Consider the following 21,351-nt stretch of genomic DNA (forward strand, 5'->3'; position numbering starts at 1 on the left):
AGAAACCAAATTACAATTTGGATGATTGTCTGCGATTGGCCACTTCATATCAACTTGACTATGAAAATATTGCGAGGTCCAAACAATGCCAAATTTCACATTAACTTTTTTTTTAAAAAAAAAAAATCATCTAGCATTTCCTGTAACTTATGAGTTTATAATCAATCTGTTGTTTTTTCTAACTTTGGTTTTCCAAAATAGAGAAATAAATATTTTATTCCAATATATATATTTTTTTTGTTGTATTAAAATAATTAAAAGTGATAAATAAAAAATAAATAAATAAATAAAAAGTGATAAAGAGCCTGTGTAGCTCAGTGGATGTGGCGTTTGCACACCACCGCGCTAGGCCGCACGAAGGAAGTCTTGGTTTCGAGTCTAGTCGGCGACTAGAGGAAATTTTTCTAAGCCTTTTTTCGACCGGTTCCCGAGTTAGTCGATCTCTGGCACGGGCAAGCAGGTTTTTCCTCCCGGAAACTCGGGTTTTTCGTCCTGTAAACTCAAGAAAATCGACCGTAGAACCCACATTATTTCAGACATTAAATATATTGTGTTAGGGTTAGAGACCACGAGATGGCGGCACATTTGAGCCGTCTCTCTTCACTGCGTACCGCTTAATTAGTGATAGCCTTGGGCCATCTGTCTCTGATTGGGTACCAGTGGAGATTGAACTGCCCACTCAGTCTCCAAAAGTTAGATAGGGCTAAATGGCCTCGCCTACTCCCGTATATACGGGAATAAAAAGGCGTTAGCTGATTTTTTTTTTTGAGCTGAGTAAATATAAACAAAAATAATTAGAACATTTAAAACGAATAGACAATAGCAAACAGCCAAATACTATATGCCTATTAGTATTATTGTAATCCAGAATGGAAGAAGTGTGCATTTTTAGATAATTTTTTCGAGTAAACAAATCTTATGTTAACATCAACAATTCAAAAAAAAAAAAAAAAACGTGCCATGGAAGACTGGCTAATGGAGGGCCAGATTTAAGATTGCTAGTCCCTTAAACTGAAACTTGTATGATTCCCTTCTACTGAGTGCGTTTGTAATTTGACAGCCTTAATCCAGCTAGAATATGTGCAAATGATTTGTTGTGGAAAATCTTAATTTTCGATTTATTAATTTAAGTTTTTTTTTGTATATTTGGGTAAGATTTTGTATATGTACGTTATTGGTATTTATTTTAATAATGGGTTCAGTTTTTTTTTTTTTTTTTTTTGAGTGATTATTCATAGTTTGGCGGTTTTAGTTTGTACGTGCAGTAATTCACGTTTACTATCACATGAATTACTGTATTATTTTCTTAATTTCTCGATGGTAATCTAGTGTTTATATTGCATTTCATACGCCCAAAGACTGTGAGAGTATGTATGTATGAATATACTTGTTTGACCTTGGTTTTGAGGGTCAGACACTTCTGCTAACCATAATTGAATCACATGGCCAAAGGGCATAGAGAGATAACGCCAGATAAGAATCACAGGGTCACCGAAGCAACACGCGTATAGGAGACCCTAATTTGGAATGGAAAATTAGTTTGATCTCTTTGTGAAGATGGCATTTAAAATCAAAAGTGTTAAAAGCGAAGATAATAATGCTGGCTTTCGGGGAATTTTTTTGCGACTTTAAAGAAAATGTTTATTAAAATAAATCACAAATTAAAATAAATCCACCGAGAAGATAATATTTTTGCCGAATTTAGTCCTTAGGATTAAAATAGTGTATATCGAAAAATGGGTTAGATGTTGATAAAAAGTCAACCTATCAAAAACATGAGCAGGTATCTATTAGACTTGCACAGACATTCATAATACATATTTTTACCCTCTAAAATATGCATCTTAAAGTACATCGAAATATTTACATGAAAACAAATCTCAAGGTAGAAAAGTGGATAAGAGATTATCTTCACTATTTATAATAGGTTGGGATATTATCTTTGGAACAACATTTTTGAAATGAAAATATCCTAATACATAATCCCAAACATCCGATAAGTATATTTTACTACCACAATAATGGGAAGTAGTTAATCTTTGTGAGCATTTAACTATGAGCTCTCTTCGGCATTGATGGATATCTGAGGTTTGGGAGTTCTTCAACAATCAAAACCAATCAAAATATTCCAACGACATTGACACAGCCTACATAATATACACCACAAAATTTTATCCTTTTAATTCTGATGGCGATTGTACCCAAAGGGCCTTACTCCACTCCGTAAATCGATTTCATCTTCATCATATACGTGTATATTTTATGTTTTACTTTCAAGATCTTACATTCCTTTTTTATCCTTTAGTTTTACGTTCTAGTTTTTAATCTTTTAATATTTCATTTTAAATTTCACAAGTTTAAGTTTATAGTGTATTTACCAATAAAATTACATCATTTGTTACTAAATTTATTTTCATCTTTAATAATATCCTATTATTTATTTTTACGCTTTTAACTCCTTTTCATATCTCAGTTTTAAAAATCAATGGAGCCCCATCTTACTGTTTTAATTTCATTAATACCATATATATTATTTTTTCATTAATATCACATATATATTAATTTCTATCATTAATACCCTATTCGTCCATCACCATCTACAATCTCCACGTCAAATATCACAGATCATCATTGCAAAAAGCACACCAAAAGTAGACAATTATATGATCACTCCATAAAAATTTAATTTTAATTTTTAATTAAAACAGAGTTGCAGTCAAAAAGACACGTCCTGATTTAAGGATGTTCCTTAACATAAAAAACTTGGCTTATCTCATCATATCAAAGATTACAAATGGAGCAACATAAACTAGAAGTTCAAAGACAATATAAAGTAAGCAAACATTGTAAGTGAAGTATCTTCACGACGACGAGGCAACTTGATTATAGAGGCTAATGACTTCACACTAACTACTTTAGTATCTCATAATGCAAAGCACACATCGTTTCGGACGTATATAATGCTATGCATTATGGGAAGGAAACTATCCACACCAGTTTAGGAAACAGAAAATACAAATCAAAAATAGGGAGATTTGGTGAGGATGTTATGTAATGAAACTGGACACAGACTGGGAGATTTTGTGATTATAATAATAATATTATTATTATTACATGACATCTCCAAGGAGTTCAAAGACTCATCGAGTCTTTGGAGAGAATATGAGAATGATTAACTCGGTATTTGAACATAAAGAAATATATAAATGTACATGAGTCAGCCAGAAGATGTAAGTCATTTGTTGACTATATTATTGCAAATTTTAAATTAGCCGAGTTAATCCTAGATCACTTCGAAGTTTAAATCAAATTTTAAATTATTCGATCAGATCGAATAATTTAAAATTTGAGATAATGAGGCTTTGAATTAAACTCTGATCATTATATGGTATTGTCAAAAATTTGATTTAAACCAAAATAGCTAAAAATAAAGTGGAAAATAACCATCAGCCGTTACAAAAACTCTTCATCACAAGATCCCCTCATTAGGCAAGAATATCAGAAATGCGCTGATTTAAAAACAGAAACCGCCAATGAATCAAATGGCATAGAAGAGGAATTGGAAAATCTGAAACAAATCCTGACAAAAGCAGTAACAGAAAGCTTCGGAGTAAAGAGTACATGGAATAAAAAAAGAGGACTACAAAACTGGAACAAAGAAATAGAAATTATAATAAAAACGAAAAAAAAGGAGTTACCAGAAATGGCTCAATTCCAAGACAGTAAGCAAATATGGAGTAAATAATAATAATAATAATAATAATAATAATAATAATAAAACAGTGAAATTGCACAACAAGAAATAATGAAAAAAAAAATAGAGAGAGAGAGAGAGAGAGATGGAACAAATTTGTAACTGAACTAGAAAATGATGTAACTAAGCCACAACCAAAAACCTATAAAATAATAAAACACACGAACAAAGAAATAAAAGAAAAGGTAAAAAAAAATAAATAAATAAAAGCAATAGATTTAGAAAAAGGGATCAATTATTTTCAAAATTTCTGGAATGATGATAATAAAAAAGTAAAATTTTATACATCAAAGAATTATCTAACAGAAAATATATTTTCAGAACTAAAATAAATACAATAAATAAGATGAAAAATAGGAAAACACCAGGAAAAGACAATATAAACATCGAACTGCACGTAAACAATTTAATGAAAGACTTCTGAAATTCTCTAAGAAGTCAGGATTTCTGGAAAAACTTCAAACTCTTCTGGAAAAAAAACCACTGGATATTTCAAAAAGAAATGAAGATGGCTGGAATAAATATAGGGGAATTAGTCTGCTAAATGCAGGTATCAAATATATATCTGAATATTAAAAGAGAAACTAAACAGTATTGTAGAGCACAAACTACTAGAAGAACAGAATGGATTCTGAAATGGCCGATCTTGCAGATTCAATTTTCACTCTAAAATATTAATTGAAAAGCGAAAAGAATTTTCAAAAAGAAACACACGTGGCCTTCATTGATTATGAAAAAGCTTTTGATAAAATTAATAGACAAACGTTATTTAAAATATTAACCGATTTAAATATACTAAATCAGCTCTTGCAGTCTATTTAAGAAATATAAACAGGAAGTAAAATACCAATCAAGTTAGAACAAATATTAGAATGGAAAGACATATCAAGAGGAGTACGGCAATGATGTACCCTATCACCTCTGCTTTTTAATAAATAAATATATAATAATCTAGAAACAGCATAACCCATTTGGCATACAAATAAGCCCGCAAATAAAGGTAGATACATAGATACAATATTATTTGCAGATGATCATGTATTAGCTACATCAGAAGATGATGTACAGAGATCACTAAGAATCATTAAATGAAATTTCAGAACAATATAATATGAGAACATCAAAAGTGAAGACGAAAATAATGGCTCTCAAAGGAGAAAACCCAATAAGAAGTAAAACAGTAATAGATAATAAAATATTGCAACAAGTAAATACATTCAAATACCTTGGATGCCACTTATCAAATGAAAATCAAAACGATATAGAAATTAAAATATAGTTTTTTTAAAGTAACCGCATAATAAAGAATATATTTAAATCATCCTTGGTATACAAAAATACACCAGAATCAGAATATATAAGTCCTGCCTAAACCAACTTTATTATATGGAAGTGAAACACAGACCATATAAAAGAAGAATGAAAAACTGATTCAAATAACAGAAATGAAATTTCTCAGAAAAACATCTAGGTATACCCAGTGGGACCATAAAACAAATGAAAAAAAATTTACAGTCCCTGAATATAAAACCAATTAATTACTATATAAGTAAATATAAGAGCCTGTGTAGCTCAGTGGATGTGGCGTTTGCACACCACCGCGCTAGACCGCACGAAGGAAGTCTTGGTTTCGAGTCTAGTCGGCGACTAGAGGAAATTTTTCTAAGCCTTTTTTCGACCGGTTCCCGAGTTAGTCGATCTCTGGCACGGGCAAGCAGGTTTTTCCTCCCGGAAACTCGGGTTTTTCGTCCTGTAAACTCAAGAAAATCGACCGTAGAACCCACATTATTTCAGACATTAAATATATTGTGTTAGGGTTAGAGACCACGAGATGGCGGCACATTTGAGCCGTCTCTCTTCACTGCGTACCGCTTAATTAGTGATAGCCTTGGGCCATCTGTCTCTGATTGGGTACCAGTGGAGATTGAACTGCCCACTCAGTCTCCAAAAGTTAGATAGGGCTAAATGGCCTCGCCTACTCCCGTATATACGGGAATAAAAAGGCGTTAGCTGATTTTTTTTTTTTTTTTTTTTTTTTAAATAAATTTTTAAGTACACAAATAAAGTTTTTAGTTGTTTATTTGTGCGTAATCAGATATCAGGTTGGGGGAACGTGATCTATATAAGAGAGTAGATCACCGAATAACTTTTTATAGAAAAGTAGCTTGCGTAGTAAAAAAAGGTTGAACACCACTTTTATATGCCATATGCTCCAGGACAAGCATGCACATCAAAGATGCTCACTTCCACCATTGGAATACCAGGATGCAATCAATCTGGTTGTCTTGACCTATCAATGTTAGATGTCCAAGTATCGTATGCTGAAGGATTAATAATTCACAAACCCTGTATTAGAGACCAAACAAGTTTTTTTTAATATTTTTCCTAGCCATTACAGGCCTTGGCGACGAAATTCATCTACTACTTAAGGCATTCACACCCACAGTGGGATTCAAAGCCACAATTGATTGATTGTGGCTTTGAACTATTGATTGGAGAATAAAAGTGCTATCTGCTTTGCTAACGAGGCTGGCTGTTTAAAGTTTTTATCATTAATACCGTGCTGCATACAGTATTGAATGATAATTGATAACTCAGATAACTAAAATATAAGCAACATTTCATTTGTATATTAAAATGTTTTTATAATAAAAAATATAATTTAATAATTTAATGAAAATTTTTTTCTTGTTTTTTTTACAGAACAGATATTGAGTATTCAGCTGAACAATACAGATGAATCAGCAGTTCATGAAGTTATTTATAATCCCATTGCTATAGTAGTTCTTGGACAAAATTTTTTTGCCAAAGCCCGTGTTGTAAATGAGTTGTTAAGTCAATCTCTTCTGCCAACTGATCATCAAAATTGTGAACAGGAAGCAAGGTTACTTCAATGGCGAATGGTAAAAGTTTAGTTTTTTTTTTTTTTTTTCATTTTATTATAATACTTTACTTCAGATGTGTAGCTCAGTGGAAGTGACATTTGCATCCTTTGTGCTAGGCTGGCCAAAGATAGACTTAAGCTCAAGTCTAGTCACTGACTAAAGGAATTTTTTCTTAGTCTTTCTTTGACTAGTAGCAAGCAGGTTTTTTTTCCCCTCATGGAAACTCAAGAAAATTGACCATAGAACTCACAGTCAGTATTTCATACAATAACATATCCTGTTAGGGTTCGGAACCAAGGTGGCAGCATTTGTTTGCCAGTCTCTTCATTGGTTGCTGCCTATAATTAGTGATAGTCTTGGGCCAGCTATCTCTGATCGGCTTGTCAGTGGAGATTGAATTGCCCACTTAGTCTCCAAAAAGTTAGGGCTGAAAACGGCTTTGCCTATTCCCTGTAGGGAAAAAGGCAGCTGATTCCCTCTCCCCCTTCATTTAGAAATAGTCTCATGATGGAAATAAGCATAAATACAGTGTGGCAAAAAATTAATACTTTTTTAAAGTATTAATTTTATTATTAAAAGTATTAACATATCAGTGGGATTTTAGCAGCCCTACCAATCCAAACTAGTTGGTCTTAAGTTGCTTTTTTGTGTGATTGTTCCTTATGCATCATGCCTGATATCACTGTTAGCAACTAAAGAATGAACCAACAGAATAACATCAAGTTTCACATAAAGCTAGAAAAACATCCTGCTGAAACACATGAAATTTAAGAAGTGCTTATGGTATTGAGGCTCTCATGCAAATATTTTAGGTAGTTTTAGAGACAGAGAATGAAGCAGATAATTCTTGAAGTGGATAATCCTGAAAATGGCTTGCAGCCCTGAAGTGGTGGACAGAATGTGCAGTTTACTGTCAGTTAGTATTGAGAATGCTAGCAAGTGAGTTCACATGCGAAGTAGAATTTATGAGGTCTGTAATTGTCACAGTAAAATTTGCATGAAATTTGTTATATATTATTTGCAAAAAGAGGAAAAACTCAGATGACCTGATGCTTGTAAAGATTTTGTTCAAGCAGCTAAGTGAATCTTTCCTAAACAGCATTATTACTGGGGGATATGAGTAGTATGATCCTGAGATGTAAAGAGAAAATGCAGAATGGTAATCACCATTTTCACCAAGACAGTTTTGTTTCCAAAAGCATATCATTTTTATTACATTCTTCAATCATATAGATAATTCATAATAGTTACCAGCAATTGCTGCTTAGAGATGTTAAAGTATTTGGTGAGAATCAATGACATGTAGCTATATTTGGAACAATCTCACTGCCTGCTGAAGCAGTGATCAGTATGCAGGCTTTATCCCTTTAGAACTCACGAGACAAAAAACCTCTGCACAGTCCAGGTGTGGTCATATGAAGGCCTTGTAAAGAGGCAAAATGATTCCCCTCCTCCGTGATATGATTGATATCACGCAGGAGTGGTGATATCAATCATATGACCCCTCCTCCGCCTATCAACCAATGTCTGCAACCCACAAATCTTCAACCTGTTCTCATAACATTCATTCCATAGACCTGCTATCATCTTGGTCACTTGCCTCAGGATCCTCTCTACCTCCTCCCCCCATCATTTCAACATTGCAGTTTGAGTTGTATTTGCATTTTTTGATATGTGACCTTTGAACTTCAACTTTCTGTCCACCATAACTCCAAGATCTCTAGCCTCATCAGTTACTCCAAGCAGAATCCCACTAATCTAATATGCTGTTGGACATCATGAAAATGCATAACTTTACACTTACTAACATTGAATCGATAGCCATTATAATTTGCCCCCACTTACAGCCTATTCAAATCTCCCTCTAAATGCTATGTATAAGTAACATTTCTGATTGTCCTGCCTATTTCTGTATCATCGGCAAACAACTGAAGATTCTTGTCGGCCCCTTTCTAATATCATTAATGTATACATCAAACAATAGTTCAGGGACTGATCGTTTACTTAAATCCTCCAGATTTAAGGCGACCACTAGTCGCCTTAAATCTGGAGGATTCATGTTCCCTATATATCATTTTCTGATCCATCAGCTACCCACTTATCCAAGCCAATAGTTTATATTCCCATCCTGTATTCTCTAGTTTATGCAATAGCCGTTCATGTGGTAACCTATCAAATCCCTTAGCGAAGTCTAAAAATATTATTATTATTATTATTACGGGTAACTCCAAGGAGTCCTTACACTCATTGAGGGAGGCCCTAAACAACTACTCAGCTTCCACACAGTATCTATCATACCTTGCCTTGAACCCACTCATAGTCATGGCACCCACAACAGACTCTGGCAACTTATTCCACTCATTCACCACTCTCCATGCAAAAAACCTAGTTCTAACACCTTTGCTAACTACACTCTTGCCCAGTTTCCATGGATAGCCCCTAGTCTTCCCAATACCAGACCTGTTTTGAAAAATATCCTCTGAATTAATCTTATAGAAACCCTTCAGTAATTTGAATGTTTCAATCATATCACCCCTCCTCCGCCTATCAACCGATGTCTGCAAGCCACAAATCTTCAACCTGTTCTCATAATGTTCATTCCATAGACCTGCTATCATCTTGGTCACTCACCTTAGGATCCTCTCTACCCCCCCCATCAAGAAGAAACTCTCGTGCCCAGATCTGGGCACAGTAGTCAAGATGGAGTCTTATCAAGGCTTGATGCAGAGGAACAATAACTTGCTTTTCTCTGCTCGTCAAAGTATTCTTCAGTAACCAAGTGATTTGATGAACTGATTTAGCCACTTTTGTGATGTGCCCCCTAAACTTCAACTCCCTATCCACCAACACTCCCAAATCCCTGGCTTCGTCAGTCTCCTAGAGTACAGTTCCACCAATGTGGTATACTGCTGCTAATCTTTTCACCCCAAAATGCATAACCTTACACTTTACTACATTAAATTGACATCCATTCTCCTTAGCCCAGTCCCCCAATCTATCCAAATCATCTTGCAAAATTTTGACATCATGTGCATTCACTATTGCTCTACCCAACTTTGCATCATCAGCAAATAAATTAATAGTTCCTCTCAGATCCTTTCGGATATCATTAATGAACAAATTAAATAGTAGTGGTCAAGAACAAAACCCTGCGGCACACCACTAGTCACAGGGCATCTTTTGGACTCTACTCCTGAATAAACTACTCTCTGATATCTCTCCATCAACCACCCTCCTATCCATCTCGCCAACCCTATATCCCTCCCCATATGCTGCAGTTTACTGATTAGAATTTCATGTGGTATCCTGTCAAAGGCCTTAGCATGGTCCAGCAGTATGACTGTAAACCCATTACCCTTATCCAGCTCAGCCGTCACTATGTTATAAAACGTGAGCAAGTTAGTGAGGCATGATCTACCTTCACAAAACCATGCTGTCTCCCATACAGTATCCCGTTATCATCTATCCATTCCTGTATTCTTCTCTTGACTACTTTCTCCAAAACCTTGACAATGACTCCTGATATGCTGATTGGTCGATAATTTGCAACAGCAGTCTTGTAACCTCCCTTATGCAGTGGTACTATTCCCTCCCCCGGGACTAACCCAGACCCAAAACTCAAATTAAACAAAATGGTAGGGCACTGACAATTCTTTTGCTGCTTCACATAAGACCTGAGTTGGTATACCATCCAAACCCACAGATGTATCCACATTAAGGTTTTGTAATATACTATTCACCTCCATTTCATTCACCTCAATTCCCGTAATAACCTGTTGGATCTTTCATTCCTGCAGTATCACCACCTGAATGATATACTCTTGCAAAGTACTCGCTCAGTAATTCTATTTCAACTAATTTAGTTACCTCCCTATCATCGTCATTCCTTAAAATCATTCTGCCGTATACATTTTTTCTTTTACTTGCAGCATATTGAAAAAACTGTTTGGGATTCTCTTTAGCTTGTGTGGCTAATTTCCTTTCATAATCAGCTTTTGCTTTCCTTACCACACTTGTTACCTTTCTGGTCTTGCTTTATACTGTTCGTCTGCCTGCAGGTCACTTTTCTCCTTAAATTCTCTCCACAGTGTTTCTTTTTTTGCAGCTCAAGCTTAATGCTGTTATTCATCCATTTAACCCCTACTTGATTTACTATCCAGACTCTAGGTATATAGTTAGCCATTACCTCCTTCAAACACTCCTTTACCACTTCCCATGCACTATCAACCTCCAGCCCTTGCAGTTTTACATGCCATGGCGCTGAACCAAGCAATCTCCTGAGCTTGTCATACTCACCAGCCCGGTACTTCCACAAGTAACCTTTCCAAAACCTTATGGTCACTCTCACCGATTAGTGGTAAAGTGGTCATATTCATTACAGTCAAATTCTCAGATGCAATTACTAGGTCAAGCACTCTCGAAACCCTAGTATATTCCATTACATGCTGTCTCAGGTAGTTATCCCTTAATAACTGCATAAAATCCAATTCCTTCTTCCCACGTGTCCTCTCCTCCTTCCAATCAAGGTTACCATAGTTGAAATCCCCCATAATAATTACCCTCCTTCCACTCATTGCATCTATTTGTTTATGCATACTATCTCCACCATCTATTCCATCACCTAGTCTATAGCAGCACCCAACTGTATATTTTGTTCTGCTTGTCGCAATCTCACACCAAATAGCCTCAAATGTGCTCTCTTCACTATCCTGCAGTTCAACTTCAATTCTCCTTAGCTGCAGTTCATCAGCTATCATCAATAACACTCCTCCCCCCATTTTTTCTCTCTATCCCTCCTAAACAGACTATACCCTTCACATTCTATCCCACTAGCTATATCATCTTCTGTCAGCCATGTCTCACTAATGCCAATAACCTGTGGCCAGGAAGAGCCAACCAAGGCCAAAAATTTTTCCTTCTTGTTCCTAATACTCCTGGCATTAGTATACATGAAGTGCAGAAGCCTGTTAGTTCCATCCCTATCGTGATGCCCTATACTAACTATCCCATTCTGATTTGTTGTCCTCCGTACTAGCTCGGGCATATTATTCACATTCTTACACTCAAATGCTTCACTGGTGTCTGCATATGCCCCCCCCCCCTCCCTTAACAGCTCTAGTTTCCCTGATTCTGCACATCCACTTTCACTTCGTTCATCAACACTTTTTCCAGTCTCTGCACACCAAATCCACTCAGATGTAATTCATCCATCTTATATAAGTCCTTTCACCCATCAAACTCACTCCACATGTCCACAAACTCCACACCACTCCTCATACATAGCCTGTGGATAAAGTCATTTGCCATTATGGCCCCTCTTCTCTGTCATACCACGGCAACAGACTCACTATCTTAACTCTCTCTCACTCTTTTCTTTTGCTACCTCTAGTAATTCCTTCAAGTCTTCTCTCATAGCAAATTTATCTCCTTTCAAATCATTTGTTCCTGCCACTACTATCACTTCTTTCACCCTCTGCTTTTGCACTCTAATAGCCTCACTATTAGAGTATCATAGCTTATCCATTCCCTTTATCCAACCCAACCATAACATTATTATAAAATATGAGCAATGTGCTGAGACATGTCTTCCATTTAGTAAACCCATGCTGTTCCTTGCAAAGTATATTTTGTTTGTTCATCCGTTTCTGTATGCAAGTTCTTACCAACTTCTCGAAAATCTGATAGGTCAGTAGTTAGCCACATCAATCTTTGCACTGCTTTTGTCCAATGGGATTGTCATACATTCTTTCCTGAGCTAAGACTCAAATTATACAAACATGTCAAGGGCCTAGCCAGTTTGACTGAATATTCCTTAACACCAGTGCTGATATCCTATCTGTTCTAACTGCCAAATTTTTATCTGGAACCTCATTATGCACCTCTGTCTCTTCATCCAGTATAGTGGTAGTACTATGTTGCATACACCAGGTTGACAGATCTTAGTGAAGTGAGCACTCATAATCAGAAACAGATGAACACCACCTCATCCGCTTCCGATTTCCGATACTATGGTACATTCTGCATTTGGTAAAGTTATTCTTCCGCAGTCATATTTTCCTTTAATTGCAGCATAAAGATAAAATTCTTTTGGGTTGTTTATGCAGCCAATTACTTTTCATACACCAATTTAGTTTTCTGTACAATATGCAAAACTTTTCCTGTCTGAGCTTTATATATTTCATAACTCTTCTGACTCTTATTCTCACGATATTTCTTCTGCATCATCTTCTTATGGATCTCTTGTTTAATGAGATTGCACATCCATTTCACTTCTATTTGTTCTTTGAACTCAGACTTCTTAAAGTGCTGCTTAAATTATGCGGTACTTTAAGATACTGCATAATTTAAGCATCTTTTCAAAGTTTTCTGTGCACTGCTAATATCTTTCCAATTCAATAACTGATCCCATGGAACTAAAGATAGTATTCTCCCGGGTTTGTCATAATTTCCAGATTTGCAGTTTAGCTTATCACCTGCCATGATTGGAACATCCATATAATTGGTCACTTCCCAGGTCAATATGGCATGATCACTGTCACCAACTGGTGGCAAAATAGTCACATCCTTAACTGAGACACCTTCTGATGCTATTATCAAATCTATTGCATGACAACTTTCTCAACTGCTTGAGAAAGTTGTCATGCAATAGCTCAGTAAATTCTCCTTCATTCTTAGCATGAATTTTCAGTGATACCCAATCAATATTTGGAAATTTAAGTTCACCCATAATAATTACTCTTTTAGTAATTGGGTAATTTGGTGAATCATTTCTTTTTTTCCCAGTATATGAACTAACAGGTCTAGCAAGACCCACTATATATTTCTTACTGTTAGCCTCCACATCATGCCAGATAGCCTCAAACTCTGTGCTACATAGGAAATTACTATTATTACTTTCACGTGTTTCTATCCCAACTTGACTCATCTAATATCAGTAATAGTACTCCCCCCCCTCTCTTTTCTTATCTCTTTGGTCATTTCCAAAGGATATTATCCTTTGCACTTGATTATGGTTACATCTGACTCAAGCCAAGTTTCACTAATGCCAACATTTTTAGGCTCCATATGTTCACCGAAGCAACAATCTCAACCACTTTATTTCTAATGCTTTTGCCATTTGTGTATAGAAGTAACAAGTTACCTCCTCACCTTTTCTTATGTTAAATCTACATGCTGCTTGGCCCAGTTGGGCAGCTTTCTCTTTTCTCCCCCCACCCCCACACACACACATAGTCAAAATGTACAAACCAAAAGTGTAGTTCATTCATTCAGCAGATTCACAATCGTATACGTTTATATACATTTTTTTTTAATCATATATGTTTCATATACATTTCTATCACTTACGTCTACACATCCTCAGAGTTTCTCCGAAGATGATCTTGTTTCCCTGATTCTCTGCATTAGGTCTCATACCAATAAATAATTTTTCTAGGCACCTGATGCCAAATCCATTCAAGTGCAAGCCATCCCCCCTCATACAAATCATTTCTACCATCAGATTTGCTCCACACATCCAAAAATTCACACCTGTTTTTTCTACATAGTCTATGCATTGAATCATTTACTATCATTGCCATCCTTAATTTGTTACTTTTTGTATCTCAGTAATAAACTCACAATTTTTACTTTTCCACCTTTCTTTTCTCACCTCTTCCATCAAGAAGTAAGTGGTAGAGTTTGGTCAATATGTTGGAACCTTGTTTCACATTTATTTATCTGTTCCTTTGGGGAAGGCCAAGTTGAGCCCACCTAATGTGAGATTAAGTATATGTATTTTATGAATCTGTAACTCTGTGCATGTATGTTCACCGGGCTAGTTTGCCTGTTCAGAGGGATAAAAAAATCTCGAGTTTTTCAGGTGGGAAAACCCTCTTCCTCCATATGAGACTAACTCACCTTTAGTCGAAAGAAAGGTTCCTCGTGTCATGGACGGGAATCAAACCCAGATCTTTTTGACCAAAGGGCTTCATCTATACTGACTGAGCTATGGAGGCTCTATTGAAGGGAGACCTGACTATCAGAATCAGACATAAACTAGTATAGAGTGTAAAGGCTACAGTATTTTTAGGAAGGATGAGACATGCTGCTAATAATATTGAATGATTTGAATCCAGTTAGTGTTGAGACCTATGATTGTAATACTATAACAGTTTTTCATGTGACAGTGAGTTTGAAGCCATCTGGCATGAGGTGAAATCTAACAAGATCAAATACATAGTGGGGTATTATAGACCTAATGGATTGGTTGTTAGTGATGAAGAAATGCATTACCAAATAAAAATGATGGGTGCAAAAAGAGAATCGTAATGGAGGACCTTAATTATCTAAACATTGACCGGGTAGCAGTAACATCTCACAAGAATAATGAACCCAAATTTATTGAGCTGTTGCAAGACAACTTCCTCAAGCAAAATGTGACAGAAGGAACTAGTGGTCAAAGAGTGTTAGATTTGAATATAGTGTCAAAGGTGTTTCAGTTAAGACATAACTATTCTGCCTCTGGTTGGCAACAGTGATCATGCAGCACTCACTTGGGAAGTGGCTAAGTTTATGAATGTTTCATTCAGAAAAGGTTACATGTTGAACTACAAAGCAGGAAATTATGACTGGAGTATGCTGGGCTCTCTTCCGTCATAATAGTTGTTAGATGGGAAGGATATTGACAGTGCGTGTGAGGAGTGTTTAAAAAATATTTAAATAATGCAATATTAGCACGTGTCCCTAGAGTTCAAAGAATAAATAGAGTAGGAGTGAAATGGATATGTAATCTAATTAAGCAAGAGATTTGTAAGAAAAAGATTATGTGAACAGAATATCATGTGCATAAGGATGATGTCAGTTATGATAATTATAAGCAGCAGGCCAGAAGAGTCACAACTGTTGTATGGAAAGCCAAGTATGAGTATGAAAAAAAACTGGCTCTGCAAGTAAAAGAAAGAATGACTTTACTGAATGCAAATAGTGTGAGGTGACAGATGCAAAAATGATGGTTCAATTAATGAGTGCACATTTTGCTAAACGCTATCAACCTGGTATATGCAACATTGAGCTCACTGCTCCCTCTTCACTGGATGAAGAAACTTCAGTGTATGAAGAGGAGGTTTTTAGAGCTGTTGCACAAACTGAATAAGACTACAACTGTGTTAGGAATAATTACTGAAATTTTGATCTTCATGTTAAGATCATCATCTGGAGTACACACACACACATATATATACACACAAAGACAAGTTATATTATCTTTCAAATGATAATGGAGAAGTTACGTAATGTCCCATTATAGTGAGTTGATGAATTACATAACTTTCACTATAAGCTACAGATGTTCTTAGCTTTTAACTGGCTTACGAGAAGAATTAATACTTAGAAATAATGCTGTAGTTTCAAGTCAGGCAGCTAGTAACTGACTCATCATTCCATTAGGTCAATATTGACCTCAGTATTACCATTGTTTTTGAACTGCAGCCTAAGACTGTATGTTCATTTTTCATTACTGACTAATAGTTTAACTTTGATTACTTGTTATCAAATCTGCACCAATCCTGTGGAATATGACCTTTTTGGAATTTCAATATTATGTAAGTTTTGATATATTTATAATTATTAGTTTTTTTCATTTATTTAATTTAATATAATTCATTCAAGAGTCTACACAAATCTCACTATCCTTAGGACAACGGCCAAAGTTCTGGTTTACTGTTGTTTTCTGGTGTTATCAATGAACATAATGGCTTAATTTTTTTCCTGTCTGTCAGATCTTACTGATATCAATGCAGGTTACAAAAATCAATTTGAGTATAATTAATATCTTGTTCTGTCTTAATTCTCAGGTGAAAAAGTTTAGAAATACACCGCCTCCTTATATTCAACCTTTTAAAACCTTGACTTAACATATGATTATTAATAGTTGTATTCATATTTGTATGCTATATACAGCTTTAGTGATGTCTAATTATTCCTTATTGGGAAGAGTTGATTAATATTAATTCTTCTCAGTGAATATACACTTAAAAATGTTCTTTTTCATCATCGAATTCCTGATATATACCCCTCAGGGGATAATTAAGATAATATGATAGTATTACATGAAAAGCTCACATCATTACCATCTTCATGTTAACAGTTTTCCTCCAAATTAATCTGTCTGTCAGGACTCCAATATCATCAGATCTTGGTACTTTTACTGTATCATTCCACCTAGGTCTTTTCTTCCTTTTGCAAAACATTTTGCTATCCTTTCTTCTCCCATTTTGTTTAAATGACCATACACCACCTTAGATTGGCCCTTTTCATGCATTCCTGAATGCTATGTCAGGTTATTTTTCAATATCCACATTTTTAATGTTTCTGCTATTGATGCAATCTGTTCAGTTGCTTAATTTTTCTGAGAACTCATATCTTGTGGTCTCCATTCTTTAATCAACTGTTTTATTTCTTATCCTGCTCTCAGATCCATAAGTTAAAACTGGTTTGAACACTATTTCATACAGCTAGTTTAGTGTTTGACTAATTTCTCTCTCTCTCTCTCTTATTCAGTGTACCAGCTTTGCTAATTCTGAAGTTAATTTCCATATTTAGTTTGTGATCTTTACTAAAAATTGTGCTTAAATAGCTGAAATGTTTTTTTTACTTGTTGTGTAGGTTTCCATTCAAGATGCAGTTAGTTTTCATTATTTCTGCATATTTTCATAGTCTCTTTTTGTTGTTGATTTTCATACCAAATTTATTACAAACAGTTATTCAATTTATTTATTGAATCTGCAGACTTATATTGAATTTGTTTAGGAATATTTCATCTACATAGAGTAGTTGAATAACTCTAATTTGATATCAGGCTTAATGCTGCTTTCCTTCATAATGTAATCTGTATATAGACAGAGCTTGAAAAATGTGCTCATCTGTGATGAGTGAGAATTTTTAGTTGATGAGTAAAAAAAAAATCAAAAGAAAAATTTAGGTTTAATTGTCTTTTATTTATGCGATGCAGATTCTGTTTTATGTCATAAATGGTTATTTGTATGTTTACTTATCGCATATATTGGGGAATGCTGGTCATTACACATGTTTTGTCAATTATCACTGATTTTGTCATAATAGAATACAACTAATGAGAGGCTAGGATATGCACACATGCATCATTTTATCTTTAGAAAGCACTTGGTCACATCATGAAGTAATCAGTTAATTACAACACAGTACAAGTAATCAAAAGGTGTCACACACTACTAAAATACTCTGGATTAGAGATAGATTTTGAAAGTTTTTTCATTTTTGTTGGGTTGTGTACTCTATCCTACATGAAAATACTAAATCCATCATTCTTTCCGTGTATTACATTATCTGCTGTTAGCCAAGTCTCACTAATGTCTATAACTTTTGGCAAGATTGCACTAACTTCTTAGCATTAGTATATAGAAACTGTAGCATTTCAATAGGTCCCCAACCACCTTTACAAGTTGAACTGACTATTTTGTTCGATATTATTGCCTGAGAGACTATATTCTGCATGTTTCATGTTTTGTTCATTCATACACACACACACACACATGCGTGCACACCATGATTACATCTGCCCTAATTTCTTTAGTTTTCCTTACTTTGCACTTCAAACTCTCAATGAACAAAGCTCTCTCTAGATACCTAACTCCAAATCCATTTAAGTGCAGTCCATCAGTATTGTACAGATCTTTCTGTTCATCAAACTCAGACCATAACTTCACAAACTCTACATCATTCCTTCTGCACAGCCTGCATATCGATTCATTAATTATCATCGCCCTCTTCTCAGTTCACCTCTATCATAGTGTGGCAGCAGATTCCCAAACTTCACCTTCTCGCTCTTCTTTTTCACTTCTTCCAATACCTTTTTCACATCCTCACTCATACAATACTTCTCACCTCTCAGGTCATTGATTCCAGCGAAAACAATCAATTCTTTCACCTTCTCTTTCTTCATTTTAACTGCATTACTAATATTATTCATTTTTGCACCAGTGAAACAAGATTTTGTAGCACTTTCGTGAAGTACTCCCTTTATCATAGAATCGGCGTAAAAAATTATCTGCTTACTCTCTTTCTTTTGTTTATTCTTACATTTTTCTTTTTGGCTTTGAGCCTTGCTTTTTTTTGTTCTCAGGTCGATTGATCTCTTGCTGTTTCTGCAGCCTTTCAATCTTGTACTTTGTCCTGTGAAGTACTACATGCAAGCTTGCTATTTCTTTATTTAGGTGTTCTATGTTATCCTCTACTTCTGACACTGCACTTTCAATATTATCACCAATATTTACATTTTTCAGTCCATGAAGTAATACTCTCTATATGAATACTCTCTACTCTACTATTATGTAATTTATCCTTTTCACATTCACTTTCAAAACATTTTTACACACTCACTTATTACTTATGATCAGTTTTGATCTCTTTCCACAAATCTTTCAACTTTGCAACAGGTACATCTCATAAATTTTACACTACCGGAAAAAATCATGCAAATTTAGCTTGCCAAACAAAGATGTCTTGACCACTATTGTTCTGCTACAGATAGGTGCCATAGGGTAAGAAGTAAGATTTTTGCATGGAATGCATTGCCTAATTGTTTGTTAGAATGCAGAACAGTAAATGAGTTTCATAGACTTTTTCTCTAAAGGTAGATATCACCTGATGAAGCCTGCAACTTCATGGAGATCCTGAATGATAAGAGATTCTATTATTTTCTCTTTCTGCTTAACAGTAGGAAATATTAGAAGAAGATATCACTAATACAAGTAATTTTATTTTATTTTTTTAGGTAAAGATTACATTTGGAACTCAGACCCAAGTAACTTTGGCTTTACCAAATAGCTATGAACTCCTAGAACATCTTGTTGCCCACGATCACCCATGGCATACTGTTCCAGTAGCTGACTTGGAGTTAAAGGTATGCAACCACATTTGTCTTTAATTCATTTTGTGCAAATATTCTTAGATTGATTTATGCAAGAAATTATAGGGTGAAGTCATTCTAAGGATAGAAAAACTTCATGGCAGAGGACCAAGGAAGTTAAATGCACTCTAAGAACAGAAATAATTTTAAAAGGTACTGGTAATAAGTCAGCATATGCCATTAGCTTTCTTATATATTTTTTCTCTGTGTTGTGTGTAAAAGTAGTTAAATAAATATTATATGAAGAGTATATGCCAGCCTGAATGGCCAAGTGGTTAGCGTATCCGCTCTCGAACCAAAAGGCTGCTGGTTTGAATCCCGCCGTGGGCATGGATCATCGTGATTGTTTGTGAAAATCTAGTGGTGGTGGTGGTAGATGCTGGTGTAGATGATGGTAGTTGCGGTTGGTGGAGTTGTAAAGTAGGTGTCCTCTCCTCGATGAGTCTTTGGACTCCATGAAGATGTCATGCAATAATAATAATAATAAAGATATATAGAAGATCATATGAAGAAGTATAGAAGATAAATGTCATGAAGTTCAAAAAAATGTAATGAAGGCTATTGAAATGAGCTTATAATTGGAAGAATGTAGTGTAAAAGAAATTAGAAACAATAAAAGGTTGACACAAAAACATAAGATAAAGTTATATAGTGAGTTTTTTCCCTTTCCTGTTCAGAAAGTATATTGTACTTGACAAGAAATTATGCATGAGCAAATAAAAGTTTGCACATGAAATATCTTTATGACCAACAGTGGCATCTTGTGATCATTTTGGTTGGCAAATGCAAACTTTTGTATGAAGTATGAAGAATGAAAAATAGGAATATGATTTCTTGTCAAGTATAATTTATTTAAGAAGATTCTTGATGTCTGGAGTATTTTTTTTTAAAGAAGTCTGCACAGGAGAGGTAGTTCAACCTACAGTACGTTAGCCTTGTAGATGAAGGAAAAGGAAATGATACCATTAGATTTGAAACCTGCAGATTGTACTATTTCAAAAATATACAAGAGGGTTAACTGCTCCAAATGACATTAGTTAAAATGGAGAAAAATTTATTCTCTGAGTTTACAGATTGAACTGCAAAGGAGTGTTGAATAGCTGCTGCATGTGTTTTAACAAATTTAGAGAAGACTGGGAAGCTTTAGAAGGTTTGCCTTTCTCTGCTTGTAATAGGTTTCACTTTTCATAGAAGCATTTGTTGAAAATGCAAGCAGTAGAAATTGAAAATCTGTGTGATGATAATAGTGAAAGAGGTTGTGAGATACAAGCTATTAATTAATCTAATTGGTCTCTTCTGTGTTGAGTGTTTTTAGAGTGCTCATAGAGATGCCACCTCCAAATGTGACAGCATTCAATGGGGCAATGACCATATAATGGAACTTACCAAACAGCCTTTGTGCCAAACATAATCAAATTCTTTTGAGATATTAATAGTGACTGCTTTAAATTCATCTGACCTCAACTGCATTTTTTCAAAGGCAAGCAGTTGACATAAGCAAGATCCTTTGTTGATTTTCTTTTCTCCATTACTTCAGAAAGAACTCGAGTGAGAAATTGGATGATAATTGATGGAATGATTTGCCATCCTTCTTAGCAGAATATGGGCTAATCTCCAGTTTGCAGAATAGATACCAGTAGAATGGGAGAATAAGAAATAAGATATCAGGCGCTACCCCATAACAGTGTGGGATAGTGCCTGAACAAACATCAGAGTGCTATTCAACATGCATTCAACTTTTCCTCTGATATTTATTCAGACTCTTCCTCTCTCCCTCTTGAATATCT

General features: G+C 35.0%; 1 protein-coding gene across 6 annotated transcripts in view; it reads left to right on the forward strand.

The window, feature by feature from the left end:
* Window positions 1–21,351, forward strand: part of LOC150108380 (dual serine/threonine and tyrosine protein kinase-like) — a 261,870-nt gene that overhangs the window by 61,218 nt on the left and 179,301 nt on the right. For 5 of the 6 annotated variants that reach the window (XM_090390729.1, XM_090390726.1, XM_090390728.1 and 2 more), the window contains exons 2-3: window positions 6,458–6,657; window positions 19,430–19,558. In XM_090390729.1, the coding sequence (XP_090246855.1) occupies window positions 6,458–6,657; window positions 19,430–19,558 (329 nt within the window). The remainder of the gene's footprint in view (window positions 1–6,457; window positions 6,658–19,429; window positions 19,559–21,351) is intronic. The other variant, XM_090390731.1, reaches the window with a different exon arrangement.

The sequence above is a fragment of the Typopeltis vanoorti genome, chromosome 3, assembly GCF_054136105.1.
Source record: "Typopeltis vanoorti isolate ZY-2024b chromosome 3, IOZ_Tvanoo_1.0, whole genome shotgun sequence".
Lineage (NCBI taxonomy): Eukaryota > Metazoa > Arthropoda > Arachnida > Uropygi > Thelyphonidae > Typopeltis > Typopeltis vanoorti.